Source organism: Geotrypetes seraphini, chromosome 1 (assembly GCF_902459505.1).
Source record: "Geotrypetes seraphini chromosome 1, aGeoSer1.1, whole genome shotgun sequence".
NCBI classification, from domain to species: Eukaryota; Metazoa; Chordata; class Amphibia; order Gymnophiona; family Dermophiidae; genus Geotrypetes; species Geotrypetes seraphini.
In genome coordinates, this window is record NC_047084.1 from 247,120,362 (window position 1) to 247,140,949 (window position 20,588).

At 39.9% G+C, this 20,588-nt stretch overlaps 1 protein-coding gene across 1 annotated transcript in view; it reads left to right on the forward strand.

Annotated features, from left to right (window-relative positions):
* Positions 1-20,588, forward strand: part of TAPT1 (transmembrane anterior posterior transformation 1) — a 139,271-nt gene that overhangs the window by 77,864 nt on the left and 40,819 nt on the right. Inside the window, exons 4-8 of the mRNA XM_033948817.1 lie at positions 1,499-1,661; positions 2,309-2,444; positions 13,242-13,339; positions 13,810-13,879; positions 16,535-16,615. Coding sequence (XP_033804708.1) covers positions 1,499-1,661; positions 2,309-2,444; positions 13,242-13,339; positions 13,810-13,879; positions 16,535-16,615 — 548 coding nt within the window. The remainder of the gene's footprint in view (positions 1-1,498; positions 1,662-2,308; positions 2,445-13,241; positions 13,340-13,809; positions 13,880-16,534; positions 16,616-20,588) is intronic.

A 20,588-nucleotide genomic window follows, 5' to 3' on the forward strand; every position in this document is an offset into this window, starting at 1 on the left:
CCAATTATAATTTTTGTAGCTCTTCCTAAGTCCCTGGGAATAGTTGTGCCACTTATAGCTGATGTCACACAGACTCGCTGTAGTTGAGCCTTATCCGCTATAATAATTCCCTTAGTGCACATGCGCACTTCAAACCTGGTGGCTCCGTGCCCGGAATAGAAATTGTATTGTAAGAAGAAGAGAAGTTGATAAAGCGTTCGACAGACTGACAGAAAAGGAGACAGACAGCAAAAAAAGACAGACAGACATACGATGGCCAAGGAGACAGCAAAAAAAGACAGACAAACATACAGTGGCCAAGGAGACATCAAAAAAAGACTACAGACATACAGTGGCCAAGGAGACAGACAGCAAAAAAAAAAAAAAAACAGACAGACGGAAAGCGGCCAAGGAGAGAGAGAGACAGAAAGAAAGAAAGACAGAAAGCGGCCAAGGAGAGAGAGAGACAGAAAGACAGACAAATACATCTATTCTAGCACCCGTTAATGTAACGGGCTTAAAGACTAGTTGGTTATAAAGTCTCATAAAACAAACGGGGTTTATTCCTTTTTTTTTTTCTTTTTTAATTTGGTTTCTTGCACTATTCCAGATATGAGTGTTCCTAGAGACTAGTAGGAGTTAAAGGAAAGATAATCAAGGCAATTCAATAACATTATCCCATTCAGGTCATTTGTGGGAGAATGCTTTCAAATATTTATACACTTGTTACTCAAATTATGAACACTTTTTATTTGCTGTGGTTCTAATATTTGGAACAGTGTCGGGGAAGCTTATCAGAATGCTTCTTTGTGGGTTGTAATTCTGGATGTTCATCCCTATGCGAATGACCCCAGACCAATTTATCTTATACCATAGTTTACCCAGCTAAAAACTGTTTGATAAGCAGATGGCATGATTTGGTATAGCACAGAGTTGGGTGAATGATAAATGTAATTTGTTTTGAGATAGTCCAAAATTACAAAAGAGGAGAAAATTTGTGTTCAAATTGTCATACTACATGAATACTAACTAGTGAACATACATTGCTTTTAGGCCAAGGAAAAGACCTCGATTATTTTTGCTGTGCCTTGGTATCAATACAACATATCAGGGCATAAATTCTTATCATGGGTCAAAAACCTCATTTGAACATGTGCTTATTAAATTTTCTTCTTTTTTTTTTCTTTTATTATCCCTTTTTTTATGTCTTGCGCTGTATACTGAAGAAATTATGTCAATAACAAGCAGCTTCTTAACAACTAAAGGAGCACTTATCATCTTCCCTTTATTTGTTAAGAAGCTGCTTATTAACATCATTTCTTTAATATTCTTTTTGACTCATGATAAGAATATATGCCCTAATGTATTGTAGTGACAGTAAGGCATAACAAAAATAATCTTGAGGTCTTTTCCTCATCCAATAGCATCTTTCAATGTGTGTTCACTAGTAGTATTCATTTGTTTTGAGATATGCATTACAATTTAGGATTAAAACCATGTTATTTTCTTGGTGTTTTAGTGACAGACGTGTGCTGCAGCCTGCTCAGGTGTGTGACATTTTGAAAGGTGTCATATTGGTAATCTGCTACTTCATGATGTACTATGTTGACTACTCCATGATGTACCACCTGATAAGAGGACAGTCTGTCATAAAATTGTATATCATCTACAACATGTTGGAGGTAAGTTTATCAAATAGGTTTGATAGAAGAGTGTGGTGTTTTGACGTAAAAGTCCATCACTTAAGGATTTTTTAGTCACTGGTTGTCCAGTGGGGTGAGTCGGGACAGGAGCAATCCTCTTATGCTCCTGCCCATCCAGTCTCGCTGAAAAAAAAATGGCTGCTGCAAGTTCCCATGGCAACCTTGCAAGAGCTTCAAGGTTGCCAAAGGAACTCGCAACAGCCATTTTTTTCAGTGAAACTTCGTAGGCAGGAGTGTAAGAGGACCAATCCTGCTCCGACTTACCCTGCTGGACCACCAGCGTCTAAGGTAGGCCCGGGGGGGAAGCCTATACTGGTTACCAAAGGAAGGGAGGGAGGGGATGCATGGTGAATGTACAGCCGGCTGACAGCCAGGTTAGGACCCAACACCTCACCTCAGGGGAGAAAGGGATAACTCCCGTTCTGGCTTGGCTCACCACTGGACCACCAGAATTTAAGGTGGACCCGGGGAGAGGCTAGCAGTAGGTTCAGGAAGAGGAGGCTTAAATATAAACCAAGACCCTCACTTTTGGGCCTTTTTTTACCCCCAAATCTCTGTTTATATTCAAGTATATAAGGTAGATTTATTAAGGAAAAGTGTCACAATTTTACATCTTATTTTTGTAGGTTGCTGATCGTCTCTTTTCTTCCTTTGGACAAGATATTTTGGATGCTCTGTATTGGACAGCTACAGAGCCCAAGGAAAGAAAAACAGCCCATATTGGTGTGATTCCTCACTTCTTCATGGCAGTTCTCTATGTTTGTATCCTTTCTTTGAAAGGCAAAGTCTTCGGACTTTAGATTACTCTGTATTCATGCTTTCACTTCTTGTAGCCTAGAAGTGGTTATATTTTTTTTTAAAGTTCAATATTTCCTTCTCAGAGGAATCTGCTTATACCCATCCAAGTTATGTTAAGCTTATTTTCATCCCCTTGTCATTTAGAATTTCTCTATGTATATCCCACTGCACTACTTTCTGAATTAGGTAATCAGTTTTATCTCGTTGTGCATATTGTATATTATATTACCTTATTTTATTGATTTCAATGTATCCACATAAGTGTTTAGAACTTACATTAGCTGGTAAATTCATATCTGACTCTACATTATGCATCATTTAAACTTTTCATATTTTGTCCTTCATAAACTGTCCTTCTAAAGTAACAATGCATGTGGTCACATCTTCATTTATATTTTTAAATTACAACATTTGCTATCTTATAATGCATTTTTATTTATGCGAGTATGTGTTATCTTTTATTTATGTAATTATTTTTCTCAAAGGACAAGCAGGTATAATATTCTCACACGTAGGTGATGTCAACCACAGAACCCAGTACAGACACTACCAAGTACACTGTCACTCTACATTTTTAAGGCAGTGCCCATACCACAGCATGCCCATTATAGGCTCACAAGACCTGCAGTTCTTAGTTTTCTGTGGAGCCGAGAAGCTGTGTCTTCAATGCATCAAACGTTTGGGAGTTTTGGTGCCTTTCAGTCTTCATTTTTTGTTTTTAGTCATTTTTTTATTTTTAGCATTTTCCTATATTCCTACTGACTTTGGTATAGTTTGGTCAACGTTTTAGTTTTTGGCCTTTGAGCCATTTCAAGTCTTTATTTTCTTCTTTGGGAGCATCAATCATTTTTGGATTCTTTTTCACTCAAGCTCCCTGGGCCATGGGACTTCATGTCAAATGTTTTTCCTTTCATGTCAAAATCGATACTGAACGGCTTCAAGAAATGTTCTGTTTCAGGTTCTGATCCACATAATTGGTGTGTCTATTACTACTAATCATTTCTATAGTGCTATTAAACATACATAGCGCTGTACATATTATATGCAGGTACTTTTTCTGTCCTTAGTGAGCTCTCAGTCTAAGTATCTAGCGCCTTGGTCTTCAACATTGGGACATTAACTCTATCTTCTGTCTCCATATACAAAAGAGGTCACTTAAAGCTCTGCAAGCTACAATTTCAAAAGCTTTTTGGTATTGCATTGACATCTATATTGAGCATGGCTGGGGATGTAGAATCCGACACTCAGCCTCCTGTGACTCCAGTATCGATATCAGCACTGACTGCATGAATACTGCATTGGAAACATTGAGTACTGAGCTCCTCTCAGTGACGGGACTCTACTTCATCGATGCCTAAGAAGCACAAACATTCTTCCCGTTCTAGGCATACTGCTGTGTCCTCCCAAACATTGACTTCATTGATGCATAGTAAATGTAGAAGCTCAGATGATCGTTCTCCATCCATCCAGATGGTGCTTCCACAGAGGCATACCTCAACATCGAGGTTTCCCATGCCACACCAAGACTGCTTCAATGCCACTGTCTGTTTTGGTACCAGCAACGTCTCTTCAGGAGGAAATCCAGGCTATGCTCAGAGCTACTGCAGACTCAGTCTTTGCAGGCTTTAAAGGCTTTCATGCCTGCCTCAGCTCAGCATGAGGATACATCAAAGCATTAATCGAGGACAAGGTCATGCAGTCCTTCTCGATGTTGAGCATCAGAGTTGGCACAGTCCCACTCTATCCACACATTGACATTAATGGAAGATTTATTTCCTGCATTACCTCGAGACACAGTTGATGTTCTTCTCGATGCAAATGCACTGATTCACCTAAGAGGGAATACTTTGAGCACTCTGACTCAGGTTTCTCCATCCACTCAGGTGAGGAGTTACCAGAAAACTCTGCAGAAGAATCCTATGGTATACTTTTCTTTTTTTTTTTTCCAAATCTTTATTAATTTTTTCATCTTACATCAAGTACACCATATTATATCAATTGAATCATATACATTACTTGAAATTTTCCATATATCATCATAAAATACATAAAAATATCTCCTTCCCCCTTTTCATAATATTATAATCCCCCCTTTTCACCCTTTTCACAATATTATAATCAAAAATACTATGGTATACTTTTCAAATTCTTCACCACTATCTCAACAACACACATCTCTGCTTGAGAGTCTCTTTTACTGGCTTTCTAAGACAAATGGGGCAGGCATTGCCCATCAAAATGGAAACAGAGGAGGAGCCTTGTTCAGAAGTTTTACAATATTTCTACCCTATGTAATACCTATCCCCTAATCCATTTCCTTGCCACCCTCTCCTCCCCTTCAGGGTTCTACCATTCTCAGACTCTTTCTTCCTCCACTCTTATAGCCCAGGATCTCCTTCCCACCCTCGTAATCTGACATCTCCCTATCTCTTCCCTGCTACACTCTCCCCCATGGTCCAGCATTTCTTCCACTCTTCCCTCCCATATCCAGGCATCTCTCCATCACTCCATTCTGCTCCCAGATCCAACATATCCCTCCTTCTCCCCTTCCACCTCCTGTGTATCTCTCCCTCTCATCTACCCACATGTCCAACACCTCTTTCTCTCCCTTCCTTGTGCCCTATGTCAAATCTCTCTATCCCCCTCCATGCACCATCTCTCCTTCCTCCCCTCCATTATGTGCAATTTCATCCTCTCCCCTCACCATGCATGACTCCCTCTCTTCCCTCTGTGCCACCAACTTTCCTTCCTGTAGTTCCTTTCACCCCTTCCCTCCCCTGTTCCATCAGCTTTCCTTTCTCTTACCTCTTTCTTCCCCCTTTGCCACCAACTTTCCTTCCTGAAGTTCCTTTCACCCCTTCCCTCCCCCTGTGCCACCAACTTTCCTTCCTCTCCTCCCCTGTATTCCAAGGTTTGCTTCCTGGCATCGTGGTATTGGCAATGACTCTCACAGGCTGCCTGCTGCAAACCCAGAAGACTCCCTTCTTTTGTGGAGAGACTTCCAGGTCAGCGGCAGGCAGCATGTGAAAATTACTGCCGATACTTCAAAACAGCGAGATTCGATGCTGACACAACTGGCAAGGCAAGATTCTGCTCAGGAAAAGGGAATTACATTCCTTCCTCCCATCTTCCTGTGCAGCACTTCCCAATCGACCCCCCCCCCCCCCCCCACTCCGTGAGAACTTAACTTTAGGTCCTCTTAAAGTGTCATCAGTGACATGTCAGAGGCAAGGTCCCAGCGGGCAGACCAGTTCACCACTGCTGCTGCTGCTTTAGGAGACTGGAGGACTCAGGACTCACTGAATTGGTGAGTTCTGTTTTTTGTGTTTTTTTAAGGTAAAGAATCAATTTAAATCGATACACTGAAGTGAATCGGACAGTACTAAATAAGACTAAGAATATTATGCCTCTGTATTGCTCCATGGTATGACCTCACCTTGGGTATTACATTCAATTCTGGTCACATTATCTCAAAAAATATATAGTGGAATTAGAAAAGGTTCAATGAAGAACAATCAAGATGATAAAAAGGATGGAACTCCTCTCATATGGGGAAAGACTAAAAAGGTTAGGGCTCTTCAACTTGGAAAAGAGCCAACTCAGGGGAGTCCTTTCTCAGCATCTCATCCTCTTAAGGCAGGAGTGTCAAAAGTCCCTCCTTGAGGGCCGCAATCCAGTCGGGTTTTCGGGATGTCCCCAATGAATATGCATGAGATCTATTTGCATGCACTGCTTTCATTGTATGCTAATAAATCTCATGCATATTCATTGGGGAAATCCTGAAAACCCAACTAGATTGAGGCCCTCGAGGAGGGACTTTGACACCCCTGCCTTAAGGCAACAAGATGGTTGTTTATGGTGAAAATGTCAAATGCCCCTATTATTCAGATACATGTCGCAACATGATGATGTAAATACACAGGCAAAGATTGTTCTTTCATTCTATACATAACTATGCAAATGTATTGCCTCAATTCCCAACAAACAGTTGCACCAAATTCATAAATTGTAAATCATCTGACAGCCTTAACGTATGAAAGAAAAATCTGTCCTTCCCATCCTATAGTTTGTCTTGAAATATATCCCTCCCAAATCACAGCTAGTTTTCCCTTAAATAAGGGAAAGATGGACCTCATGCCAGTATTTTAATTTTAGTAGTCCTTTCTGCTTTCTTCCTGTCCTGAATATCACCCCATAATGCAGTAAATATTTGCCTTAGTAGTACTGATGCGTTCAGACTTCAAATTAATCTGCTATCTAGAGGCTGTATAAGAGATGTACAAAGTAAAATAGCAAAATTATGGCCTTTTAATATACCTTTCTCTTTTTATTGCTATTTGTCCTAAGAGAAATGAGGAAACCCAGGTGAAGAGAAATGATTTAATATGTGTATGTATTAAGTAGTTTTAACCTACCAAAATTTAATATAAAAAAAATTAAACTAACTCCACTTTTGTTTAGTGACATTTGTTTGCTGAAGATTTAAATGTTGATCCTCTTATCCTCATCTGTTATCCTCATCCTCTCAGCAAAACTTTCTTATTCTATTTTTTTTATTATTAATTTTGCTGCTATGATTTTGTCGTGTACTTTTCCAGTATGTTAAGGGGGGTCTTTAACTAGACATCAACTATTAACACACATTATCTGCCATTGTATTCCCATGGGCTGTGCTGCAGATATGAGCTGCTAATCTTCAGTAAAAGGACCCACTAAATATTGGTGTAGAAGCATATGTACTATTACCATTTTCAGGCTTTGTTTCAGCTGTAAGCCTTTCTTTTCATTTATTAATTAATTTCTTTGAATTTTTTGCTTGACCGCAGCCCTGTCAAAATGGACTGCAGTGTTCTCCCCAGAAATTTTTTCCAGCCAGATGGCATGAAAACATAACCGGGTGAGAAGGAGCGGGGAAATTTGGTAGTGGGAAAAATTAAGGGCTCCTTTTACAAAGGTGCTTTAGGGCCTTAACGCGCAGAATAGCGTGTGCTAAAATGTCCCGTGCGCTAGCCGCTACCACCTCCTCTTGAGCAAGTGGTAGTTTTTCCGGTAGCTAATCCGGTGCGTGCGTTAAAAACGCTAGTGCACCTTTGTAAAATGAGCCCTAAATGTGTGTATTATTTTTATTAGTTAATTATTATTGTTTTCCAATGCTCAATATGACTTCCTTTTTTAAGGTTTAACACTTGTGCCAGAATATTTTTACTAAATTTAAGAAGTATCCAATTCTAGAAGTGAATAGTTAAATATGCACCCTCTTTCAAATGTTATAGAGGTTTAAAAAAGGGAAATGCATTAATGAAGTCATTGGGTTCAATCTAGACATTTATTTCTGCATGAATTTAAACAACTAGGAAAAAAAAGATAAATATAGCTCATCCAGTCATACAAGAAACGGCTCTACTGCACCTCTAATAATGTTTTGATCATTAGGTTCCTTCCTGAGGTCTCACCGAGGGTATGAAATAGATGTGATCCCCACTTCCACATAATTTATGGAGAGACCTGTGTGATTGCACTACAACAAAAAAAAAAGTAGCAGATAAAGATCAAAGTGAGAGCTAGGGCAAAACAGTTTAGGTAAAGATGCAGGTAATAATTAGCAATGTCTTAAAAATATTTTATTTTTATTTGCTTATAATGTCATTTGAAAGCTGCTTGATGTTAATACAACTTTAATTCTTTATAGTGTGTGTGTGGGGGGGGGGGGACAACACCTACGTCAACAGTAAAGTTAGAATAGGGTCATTAAATCCAGTGGTGTACCTAGTATATATGACAGCCAGTGCTGATCTTTTTTTTTTTTTAAACCCTCCTCTATATAAAAAAGATATTTTTAGTAATAATCCATGAGTCGCACAATAAGGGTGCACCTAGGAAAAGGCAGCATATTAAACACTGCAGTGAGCACTAGAACACCAACACACGCATTGTAAAACTAAACAAACCAGATCCTACATAGTCAATTGATCCTGTAGTTGATGCTAACAGAAAGCCATGTCCTTTTCATACACACAGAACACAAATACACCCTCGCCCAATATGAAATAATCACAAACTAAAAATAGAAGTATGTAGACAAAAGTTAAACTGAACCAAGAAACCAGACTCTGCATACAATGCAACACCACAGAAACAGTGACACGTCCTCTAATGTTGTGCAAAATATAAAACAATCTCAACTCAATGTACGTTGTAAATAGTTAAAGCAGGGGTTCATTCACTCAAAACATCACAAAAACAGGACAGTTGACAAAATCATAAATAAACGGAGAAAAATAAACCTCAATTGTGGGTCGCCAGGACTACACAAGTACCAAAGCTCACCACCTCATCACGGGTTTATGAAAAAAACTCCGTACAGTTATAAATTACTTTCACACTTCAGCATCACTTTAGAAGAATGTTTATCAAAAGATTCTCAAAGGATTTGAAATCAAACGTCCTGTAATTTTCTATAAATCAGAGAGACAGCCCCAAACTAACTAAATGTATGGCAATCAGCTACAGCTGTAGATAAATTCTAAGCAACGTTTAGTAGCGTGGCTAAACAATTATGTATCTTAGCATGTATACGAGAGTCAAACACTCATCTGAAGAAACATCTTCGTCCCGATAGATAAGATCTTCTATTTCGCCTGCGAACAGGCTACTTCAGGGGATTATTTAACATTGTAGTCTCCACGCTGTCAGCTGTATAACGGGCGGCCAGGCACTCTCAAAATGGCCCTCAGACCGAGATACGCGCCCGACTCGTTTAAAAACTGAATCGAGTCGGGCGTCATGACGTCATCGCAAAAACGCGAAGGGTCATAGGTCAATCCTCACTGCTCCACATATATTCTACAATCCAGACCGAGCAAATGAACCTTGCATTCATTTTGCGATGACGTCATGACGCCCGACTCGATTCAGTTTTTAAACGAGTCGGGCGCGTATCTCGGTCTGAGGGCCATTTTGAGAGTGCCTGGCCGCCCGTTATACAGCTGACAGCGTGGAGACTACAATGTTAAATAATCCCCTGAAGTAGCCTGTTCGCAGGCGAAATAGAAGATCTTATCTATCGGGACGAAGATGTTTCTTCAGATGAGTGTTTGACTCTCGTATACATGCTAAGATACATAATTGTTTAGCCACGCTACTAAACGTTGCTTAGAATTTATCTACAGCTGTAGCTGATTGCCATACATTTAGTTAGTTTGGGGCTGTCTCTCTGATTTATAGAAAATTACAGGACGTTTGATTTCAAATCCTTTGAGAATCTTTTGATAAACATTCTTCTAAAGTGATGCTGAAGTGTGAAAGTAATTTATAACTGTACGGAGTTTTTTTCATAAACCCGTGATGAGGTGGTGAGCTTTGGTACTTGTGTAGTCCTGGCGACCCACAATTGAGGTTTATTTTTCTCCGTTTATTTATGATTTTGTCAACTGTCCTGTTTTTGTGATGTTTTGAGTGAATGAACCCCTGCTTTAACTATTTACAACGTACATTGAGTTGAGATTGTTCTATACAGAATACGATTGTACCTTTATTATATTAGTGCAAAATATAAAGACAGTAGATGTAAATTTGAAAAAACTTCTACATAACAATCACCACTTTACAAATTAACAAACAGAAATAAAACAAATAATGAGAAATATAAAAATACCATTTCATTAAACTAATCCATTTTTCAATTAGCTTTCAGAGGCCAAATCTTTCTTCAAAACAGGACAGGATACCATAATAGTATACAGCTGTTATGGTATCCTGTCCTGACCTGAGGAAAGGGGTTTAGTTCCCCCAAAACTACCTCATTTCCATTTCCTATTGATAAATTTTAATCAATACAGTTACAATACTACTTGATTCTACGTAAAGCAACAAAAAAAATTTTTCTACCTTTTGTCGTTTCTGCTTCAATCATCTTCTCTTCGCTCTTTTCTTTCTATTCAGCGTTTGTCCTCGCTCCCTTCCATGCAACATCTGTCCTCTCTTTGCTCCTTCTACCCCGCCTCTGCCCTCTCTCTCTCTCTACCCCTTCCATCTACTGTCCATCCTCTCTGCCCTTTCCATCCAGCGTCCACCCTCTCTCTGTTCCATATGGCATCTTCCCTGTTTCTATGTCCCTTCAATAAACTATATCCTGTGCTCTTTCTCTCCTTTGTACATGATTTATTTCAGCTTCACCCCCTCTCCATTTTTTGTCTGCACCCCTCCCCTATGCTCTGGCATCTCTCTCTTCTTCTTTCCTTCCTTCCTTCCTTCCCACTCCACCCCATGGTCTAACATCTCTAAAAGTCAGGCTCCTGCGATTCAGGCTGTGCTGAATCAGCCCAGTAAATCTCCAAGCCATTGAAAAGGTATTTTTTTTTAAATGTTGAGCAGCGATGGCAGCACCAGCAGGATTGCGATCGAGATCACAGCCGGGCGGTCATCTAAATTAGTCGGGCGGCGCTCCCGGCTAAAAGGCCCTAGGGAGAACACTGGACTGCATAGTTTTGGTAGATGAATTACTATAATGTGATGGATAAGCTGACTTGGAAATACATTCCAGCCGATATTCAGCACTATTTAACCAGTCAAGAACGGCTTCTGGCCGGTTAAATAGCATTTGACCGGCTAACTGCTAATATTCAGCTAGAGATAGCCAGCTATCTATGCTGAATATTTGTGGTTAACTTAACTTGCCAGCGTTCAATATTAACTTAGCCAGTTAAGTTTATGCCAGCCAAGAAACCCAGATATTCAATCCAAGTCACCGGAAATGGTCTGGCCTTGACTACCCATAGTTAGCACCTAGCCGGGCTGCCTCCCTTAATATTGGCCCCCATTGACTAATAAAGAGTTAAACTAATTTGGTAGCTGTGAAGTTCAACTTGATGTTTTACTTCATGCAAAGTGTCTTGTTCCTTCAGCCAGATTTCTTTATGCACTAAAAAAAAAGACAAAGGAAGCCCCAAGTAAAGCCAAGCAAGGGCATTTTTTGTAGACTTTATTCTAGGTTTCTGGGTTGTCTTTACTTTCAATAAACACTTAAAGAACATAAGAGTTGCCATACTGGGACAGACCAAAGGTTCATCAAGCCCAGTATCCTGTTTGCAACAGTGGCCAATCCAGGTCACAAATACATTGAAAGATCCCAAGGAGAAACACAGATTTTATGCTACTTCTCCTTGGAATAAGCAGTAGATTTCCCCAAGCCATCTTAATGGTTTATGCATTCTCTTTTAGGAAATGTATCCAAACCTTTTTTAAACTCTGCTAAGATAACAACTTTCACCACATTCTCAGGCAATGAATTCCAAAGTAGAGAATGACATGAGGACAAATTTTTCCCCGTCTCCGCAGGAGTTCTTTTCCTATCCCTGCCCCATCCTCATCTGCACAAGCCTCAAGCACTTTAAAATCATAAGTGTTCAAGGCTTGTGCGGTTAAGGCAGAACTTACAGTAATGGAGCAGGGACAGCGACAAAACGGGGACGGGACGGGGAAATTGAGTTCCTGTGGGGACAGATTTGTCCCCATGTCATTCTCTATTCCAGAGTTTAAGTACACATTGAGGGAAGAAATATTTTATCTAGTTTGTTTTAAATCTGCTACTTAGTAGCTTTTTCTCATGCCCATAGTCCTTGTATTTTTGGAAAGTGTAAACAAGCTATTCACATCTACCTGTTCACTCTACTCAGTATATTATAGACCTCTATCATATCTACTACTACTATTTATCTCCCCTGTGTCATTTCTTCTCCAAGCTAAAGAGCCTGAGCCACTTTAGCATTTCCTCATAGGGAAGTCATCCCATCCCTTTTATCCTTTTATTGCCCTTCTCTGTACCTTTTCTAATTCCACTAATAGGGCAGTGAAGATGCCTATCTAAGTTTTGCGTGTCCTGTATGTGTATCCTTGTTTGGGGAATCTCGGCACAATATGATTGGCAGCTAAGTACCTGCTTTTTTGTTTTTCATGCGTTTTATTAGAACTGTGCCTATATGGGGGCTATTGAACTTGCTCTGGAACTTTTGAGAGACTGTGATTCTACTACTCCTATGTTGGGAGTTGCTACTGCTGACACACGATTCAGTGATTGTTTGGGATATGATTTATGGAAGTGGAGCCTTCTTGTAAGAAAGTGGAGTTTTTGGAGCCCATGAAGCCGAACTGAGGCTTTTTCTTTCTTTTACTACTCTTTGTATGAATCTTCTTTTTTAGTGTGTGGTGTGTGAGTGCAGTGTAGTCCCTCTAAATGCGGTATAGTTTATTGTAGTAGTCAGTGGAGCTGCAGGGGGTTCTATATAGCTGCTTATTTATAGAGTATGAGTTTTTTGTCAATTGGTGATTATACATACTCTTTCCTATTAACCTGGTGTAGTTGAAATCCCCCATTATTATTATTATTGTGTTACCAAGTTTGATAGCCTCCCTAATTTCTAATAATGTTTCAGCATCTGTCTGTTCTGATCAGGCAATGTTTTAAATCCTCTATTAAATATGTGCATATATTCAGGCATACATGTCAACGTCCACAATCTAAGTTGTACAGGGTTTATGCTATCATTTTATATAGACCCACACACGAGCCTGCATGCTTTTATAAAAATAGGCACCTTCCTATTAATCTAAGCACCCTGTTTTATGCCTCTACTATGAAGTAATGCTCTGCAGTGTTAAGAAGTTCAATAAAAATTAATTTTAAAAAATATGGAGGATATAGTTTTTTTATACTTTCCTTATTATAGCACTCAAATGTGTTTTCCTTAACATGTTTATTTTCAGTTTTACATGCCATTCTCATTCTTGTTCAAGCAACAACACTTAATGTAGCCTTCAACTCCCACAACAAGTCGTTACTTACCATTATGATGTCTAATAATGTAAGTATTGATTTTATTAACTCTGTTCTCTTAAACCAGTGGTTCCCAACCCTGTCCTGGAGGACCACCAGCCAGTCAGGTTTTCAGGATAGCATGAGAGAGATTTGCATATAATGAAGGTAAGAGGCATGCAGATCTGCCCTATGCTTATTCAATAGGGCTGTCCTGAAAACCTGACTTCGCTGGTGGTCCTCCAGGACAGGGTTAGGAACCACTGCCTTAATAACCAGCAGTGAAGTAATGATAACATCAATTAATGCCTCTACTCCTTAACATGTTAAAATGTTTTTCCATCTCTGTACATTACCATGTAAGTATGCCCTTCACTATTCAAGGGAATGCAGTAATTTGATAAGATGCTAATGTTTGTCTCAGTTTTATATTGTATCCTATCCCTGATATTCAAGAAATGCATTGCGTCTTCAGCTCGATTGCTACAGAAAGACTAATTGTTAATGCTTCAATTACAGTTTGTTGAAATTAAAGGAAGTGTTTTCAAGAAATTTGAGAAGAACAATCTCTTTCAGATGTCAAACAGTGGTATGTACATTACACAGGACATGAACATTTATTGTTCCAGAACATATTTCTGATGTGATTTTCTATTGTGTGATGTGTGGAGAAAACAGCTATTATCTAGAAACACCAGTGAAAACACTAGGTTTCTCTTTGCTTCTTAATTGAATTCTGATTTGTGTCTTTGTTTAGACATGCTTAAATTAAATTAAAAAAATGTTTTCCTAGATTTATTTTGTGGGATATGTTGTTATGCTATCCTTGAATTAAAATCAGCTATGTTTTATTTATTGATTTTAAAATACTTGTAACCTACATTATCCAAATAGAAACATGATTGCAGATAAAGGCTAAATGGCCCATCTAGTCTGCCCATCCACAGTAATCATTATCTCTGTCTAAGCGATCCCATGTACCTATCCCACGCCTTCTTAAATCAGACACAGGTTCTGTCTCTACCACTTCTTCCAGGAGACTGTTCCATACATCTACCACCCTTTCTGTAAAAAAGTATTTTCTTAGATTACTCCTGAGCCTGTCACCTCTTAATTTCATCCTATGCCCTCTCATTCCATAGTTTCCTTTCAAATGAAAGAGACATGACTCATGTGCATTTATACTCATATAAAGAATTTTTAACCCACTACATGCGAAAAATGCAACAAAACTTATCTCCTAATCCAGGAAAAGGCCTCAGAATTGGAGCCTACGCGTAGTCCTATCATGGACTGAACTGTCAGCGTAGTATTACCACTCCAAGCTCCAATCATAGGCCGGAAAAACCTGGAACTTATAAAAACCTTTTAATTTATTATTATTTTTAAATATTTTTTTAAATTTTCAAATAGTTGATTTAAACCTTAAAGTCTGTCCTGAAATATTCATTTCTAGCTTAAAGTTTTTCATAAATAGTTTTTAAATAGACCTTAAGGCATATAGTCTAATATTACAACCTTACTATAACTGAATAGTGTTTTAGCATTGCAAAATTCTCAGAAATAGAGAACTTAAAGGCAACTAAATTACTTATAATAAGCAGTTTTCATTATGATTTAAAGATTTAAATCACTTATCTTAAGCAATTTTCATTATGGCTTGAAGATTTAATAGCAGTAGGGTGCCTGTGCACTGGCTATGCCGCCGACGCGGCAGCGTTTTGTGGACAATATTGTAAGTCCACTGCTTCAGGGCTAATAGCCAAAATACATTAAGGCACCTGAAACAAAATAAGAGCATTAGTATCTATTCTAAATATTCGGTAAAACACCAGATGAACTAATACTCACTGCGTCCTTTATGACTGCCAAACATTCTCTAGCAAATGCAAAAATATATTTTTTTTTTTAATAATTCTTTAATCATTTTTAAACTTTCAACAAGTGCACAATATAAGTAATACATAGATTTACTAACATCACTTGATAAATCTATCAAGATCATAACAAAGGTATATATATCTAAACCCTTCTTCCCCCCTCCCTTTCCATACAATTATTTAATTGAATCAATCTTTGTCATATTTCTTTTTTTACATTTTTATTTTTTTTTTCATTTATATAAACCCTCCCCTTTCCCTTCCAATCATAAATAATGTTAAGAAAATGGTGTTTATTCATTACAAAACAATGTCAATGGCCCCCATATTTCATTAAACCTTTTATAATTTCCATTTTGTATTGCTATTGAACGTTCCATTCTATATATGTGACATAGTGAATTCCACCAGAAATTAAAATTAAGTCTTGTGTGATCTTTCCAATTTGTAGTAATATGTTGCATGGCAACTCCTGTCATAATCAATAAAAGTTTGTTATTACTTGCCGATATCTGACTCTTTTTCCTCATAGATATGCCAAATATCACAGTATCATAAGTTAATGCTACAGGATTATCTAATAAAGAATTTATTTGATCCCAGATCAAATTCCAAAAGGCTAATATATAGGGACAGAAAAATAAAAGATGATCCAAAGTCCCTGCTTCAAGCTTACAATGCCAGCATCTATTAGACATTGAACTATTTAATTTTTGTAATCTAACAGGGGTCCAAAATGCTCTATGCAAAAGAAAAAACCAAGTTTGTCTCATAGATGCTGACAGTGTACATCTTATTCTCCAAGACCAAATTTGTGGCCATTGAGATGCCAAAATTTGATGATTAATCTCAATGCTCCAAATATCCCTAAGACCATTTTTAGGTTTTTTTATTAACCAATTCACTAATAACTTTATACCACTGTGCGGCCTGGTGACCCAGAAAATCTGCCTGGAAGCATAAAAATTCCATGCTGTATTGAAAATTTAAAGTTTTCCATTCAGGGAACCCTGCCTGAATGGCCTGCTTCAATTGCAACCATTTATAAAATTGTGATTTATTCAGTCCAAATTTATTTTGCAATTGTGTAAACTCAAGCATTTTTCCATTTGAAATAACATCATTTAAAGTTCGTATTCCTGCATTTAACCAATGCCTCCAGACAATCTTAGTTCCGCCAATCTGAATCTTGGAGTTTAGCAAAAATATTTAAAAATAATAATAAATTAAAAAATTGGGGATAAGCTAGAGCATTTTTAACCGTATTCTTTCTAGGTGATTTCTGGACATCTCTGCCATTTTGTGTTGAGACCTACATTAGTAGTAATTGTATTATATCAGTAACTTCCTCTTTTTTTCTTCAGACATCAAGGAGAGGTTCACAAACTATGTGCTGTTACTTATCGTATGTTTAAGAAACATGGAACAGTTCTCATGGAATCCAGGTAATGAAAGGCTAGACAAGGAATAGCTATTTTACAAAAATATGTAGTGCTACATGCTTGTAAGTAGTGCTACGTGCTTGTACAATAGGGTGGTCCCAAAAAAAATTAACACATTATTTCATTTTATTCCTTTGGAAATGAATAAATACTGATGGTGACATTTAGGTGACTATTATTTATTAAATCATATATTATGTTAAATTGTATTATAATTTAATATAGGAAATTTGAAAATCCGGATTGATATGTAAGTTGCCTGTACAGATAATAGTGCAATGTATGTAATACCTACTGTTCTTTTATTTGTTTAGCACTGTTTTTAGTTTAAAAATCAATAAAGATTTTAAAAAAAAAATGAAAAACACACAAAATTTTACTTAAAACAAACTGTTTGAAGGTTATCCCACCTCACTGTATTTTAAAACTACCGCTAAGCTTAGCAGTATATTGTTATTCTTGTGCACTCAACAAATAATTAATGGCCTATGACATAAGAACCACCTTTGATGCAGAAGGTCTACACTTGTCTTGGATCCATCAATGTCTGGTAACATTTTCCCATCCCAGTGCAAAAGAAAAGGACCTTCAAAGGAAATTTTGTTTTCTTCTGCTGATGCAATTTCTCTCCTAACTTGCATTTGAACTTAACCCAGTTTTTACCCAGGATAACACATTTCCATAATGGTTGATGCTGCAACTCTCATACTGATTTTATATATGAAACAGTTGAGCAGCCTACTTGCATGTCTGACTCAAACCTACCCTTTAGCAGTAAAAGTATTGTTGCTCAGTCTTAACAGATGTTTTCTGTAGGCAGCAGGATTGATCAGGCACACAATCCTTTCTTCCTCCTTGAAAGTAGCATTATTTATCCCAGGACAAGCAGGCAGCATATTCTTGACTGATGGGTGACGGCACCGATGGAGCCCTGGTACGGACAATTTTAGAGTGATTGCACTCTAAGAACTTGGAAAGTTCTAGTAGGCCGCACCGCGCACGCGCGAGTGCCTTCCCGCCCGACTGAGGCGCGCGGTCCCCAGTTTCTTAGTTTCCGCGGAGCTAAGAAGTCGCATTTTTCAACGGCTGTTGAAATTTTTTCTTATACGCCTTCCCGCTCGCGAAACCTTTTTGGGAGTTTTTTCCCTTCTTTCTTTTCTTTTTCTAAAAAAAAAAAAAACCGAGAGTTTATTTCTTTATTTTTTTCTTCATTTCGGTTTTGCCCCGGCGGGGCCTACTGCCACCATCGAGGCCTCGGCCTTCGATTTGGCAGAAGCCGTTTTCACTTTCATGCCTCCCCAGCCAGGGTTTAAAAAGTGCCAGCGGTATGCACGGCCTATATCCCTCACGGACCTGCACAACTGGTGCTTACAGTGCCTGGGTCCTGAGCATCAGGCTTCCACCTGCACCCGCTGTGCCACGTTAAAAAAACGTAGATTAAAAAATCGCCAGATACAACAGCAATTACTCTTCGGTGCCGATATGTCCGATCCTGCGGCATCGACACCGGCATCGGCCCCATCACAGTTGGCACCCACTTCGTCGACACCGCGCCGGCGTCGCAACATCCAGGTAAGCCGGCTAAGAAGCCTTCCCCGCTGGAGCGTCCTCCGGTCTCGATTGCAGCGAGCCCAGTCCTGCCGACCGTGAGGCACCCGCGGAAGCGCTCCGCCCCTATTGAGGTGAGTCCCTCGACCTCAGGCTCCTCATCTTCGGGGCGTCGAGCAGCACCGCAGGTACCGCAAAAGAAAAAGGCGGTACCGGTGCCCTCTTTGGATGAGCGCATTGCAGCCGTCCTACAAACGCAGCTCAAGGAGCAGTTACAACAACTCCTTCCTGCTCTATTGGCACCGAACCTTCCGGTCCCGGTCCAGTCTGAGCCGCCGGTACCGGCAGTGGAGCAACCTTTATTGTCTGCATCCACTGTCTCGGTACCGGTTCACTCGGCCTCATCGATATCGATGCCAGTTCTTGCACCGGAACCGAGAGCCCAGCATCAGTCGGTGCAGACTTCGGCACCGCTGCAGTCGGTAACATCTCCCGGTACCGTATCTATGAGGTCGGGTAAGTCGGCACGCAAATCCCGACACCTAGAACCCTCTACTCCTGAGTCTCGAGACCGTAGCTCCCATATTAGGGACCCTGATCTGTGGGGTGACTCCGAAGAGCCTTTTCTTTCTGAGGGTGAGTGTTCCTCGGATGAGGATGATCCTGCTGCTCCAGATCCATCCTCAAAACAGGATTCTACATCTTTCATTTCCTTCCTGAAAGAGATGTGTGAATCTCTTTCCATTCCTTTGGAGGCTGAGTCTAAAAAATCCTTCCTTGATGCCCTTGACTTCGATCAGCCTCCAAAGGAATTTTTGAAACTCCCTCTTCATGACATCCTGAGGGAAACTTTCTATAAGAACCTAGAGACTCCTTTGACCATCCCAGGAGCTCCCCATAAATTAGATTCATTATATAAAATAATCCCTATTCCTGGATTCGTTAAGCCACAGCTTCCACATGAATCTCTGCTTGTGGAATCTACACTTAAGAAGTCCACGGGAGCCAGTGTATATGCTTCTGTCCCTCCTGGCAGAGAGGGCAAAGCCATGGACAAATTCGGTAAGAGGTTATACCAGAATGCAATGTTAGCTAATAGATCTGGTAATTATGCTTTTCACTTTTCTTTTTATCTCAAGCATCTCCTTACCACCATGGCTTCCTTTGAAAGGTACCTTCCTCAGCGGAAACGACAGGCTTTCCACCACTGCTCGTCTTCTCTTTTCCAACTCCGTAAATTTATGGTAAGATCAATTTATGACACGTTTGAGCTTACCACTAGAGCCACGGCCATGTCTTTGGCCATGCGCCGCCTTGCCTGGCTTAGAGTATCTGAGCTTGATGTCAACCATCAAGATCGGCTGGCTAATGCCCCATGCCTGGGGGATGAGCTCTTTGGGGAATCCATGGGCTCGACCACCCAAAAGCTCTCCGCCCATGAGACTCGCTGGGACACTCTGCTCAAAACGAAAAAGAAAGCTCCACCGGCACGACCTTTCAGACAGCAGTCGGCCTATCAACGCCGTTATGTGGCTCGTCCATTGCCATCAACTCCCCAGCAACCTAGGCGTCAACATCAGCAACAACGACAGACTCCTAGGCCACAGCAACAGCAATCTGTGAAGCCACCTCCACAGCAAAAATCTACGCAGCCCTTTTGACTTGATTCTCCAGGGCATAGCCAGCGTCCAAACATCTACCCACCTACCTCAACCTATAGGTGGCCGTCTCACTTTTTTCCTCAGCCGGTGGGAAGTTATCACTTCGGACCAATGGGTCCTCAACATCATCCGCCACAGCTACTCTCTCAACTTTCAGACCCTGCCTGCCCAAAGTCTACCAAGAGAGTCTGCTTCGAACACTCCTCAGTCTTCCCTCCTTCTCCAGGAGGTTCAATCCCTCCTACTTTTGAACGCCATAGAGGAAGTTCCTCTAGATCAAAAGGGACAGGGATTCTACTCCCGTTACTTTTTAGTCCCCAAAAAAACAGGAGATCTTAGACCAATTCTAGATCTTCACGATCTCAACAAATGCTTAGTCAAAGAAAAATTCAAGATGCTTTCTTTAGCCACTCTCTACCCTCTTCTCAATCAAGACGACTGGCTATGCTCCCTCGATCTCAAAGAGGCATACACTCACATACCGGTCAATCTGACCTCCAGACAGTACCTCCATTTCATGATCAATCACTGTCATTACCAATACAAGGTGCTGCCCTTCGGCCTTGCCTCCTCTCCAAGAGTGTTCACCAAATGTCTGATTGTGGTGGCGGCCTTTTTACGCTCTCACCACCTTCAGGTCTTTCCTTACCTGGACGATTGGTTGATAAAGGCCAATTCATCTCAGACAGTACTCCTGGCCACCAACCAGACCATCCTGTTTCTCCAACTTCTGGGGTTCGAGATCAATCTACCCAAATCTCATCTCA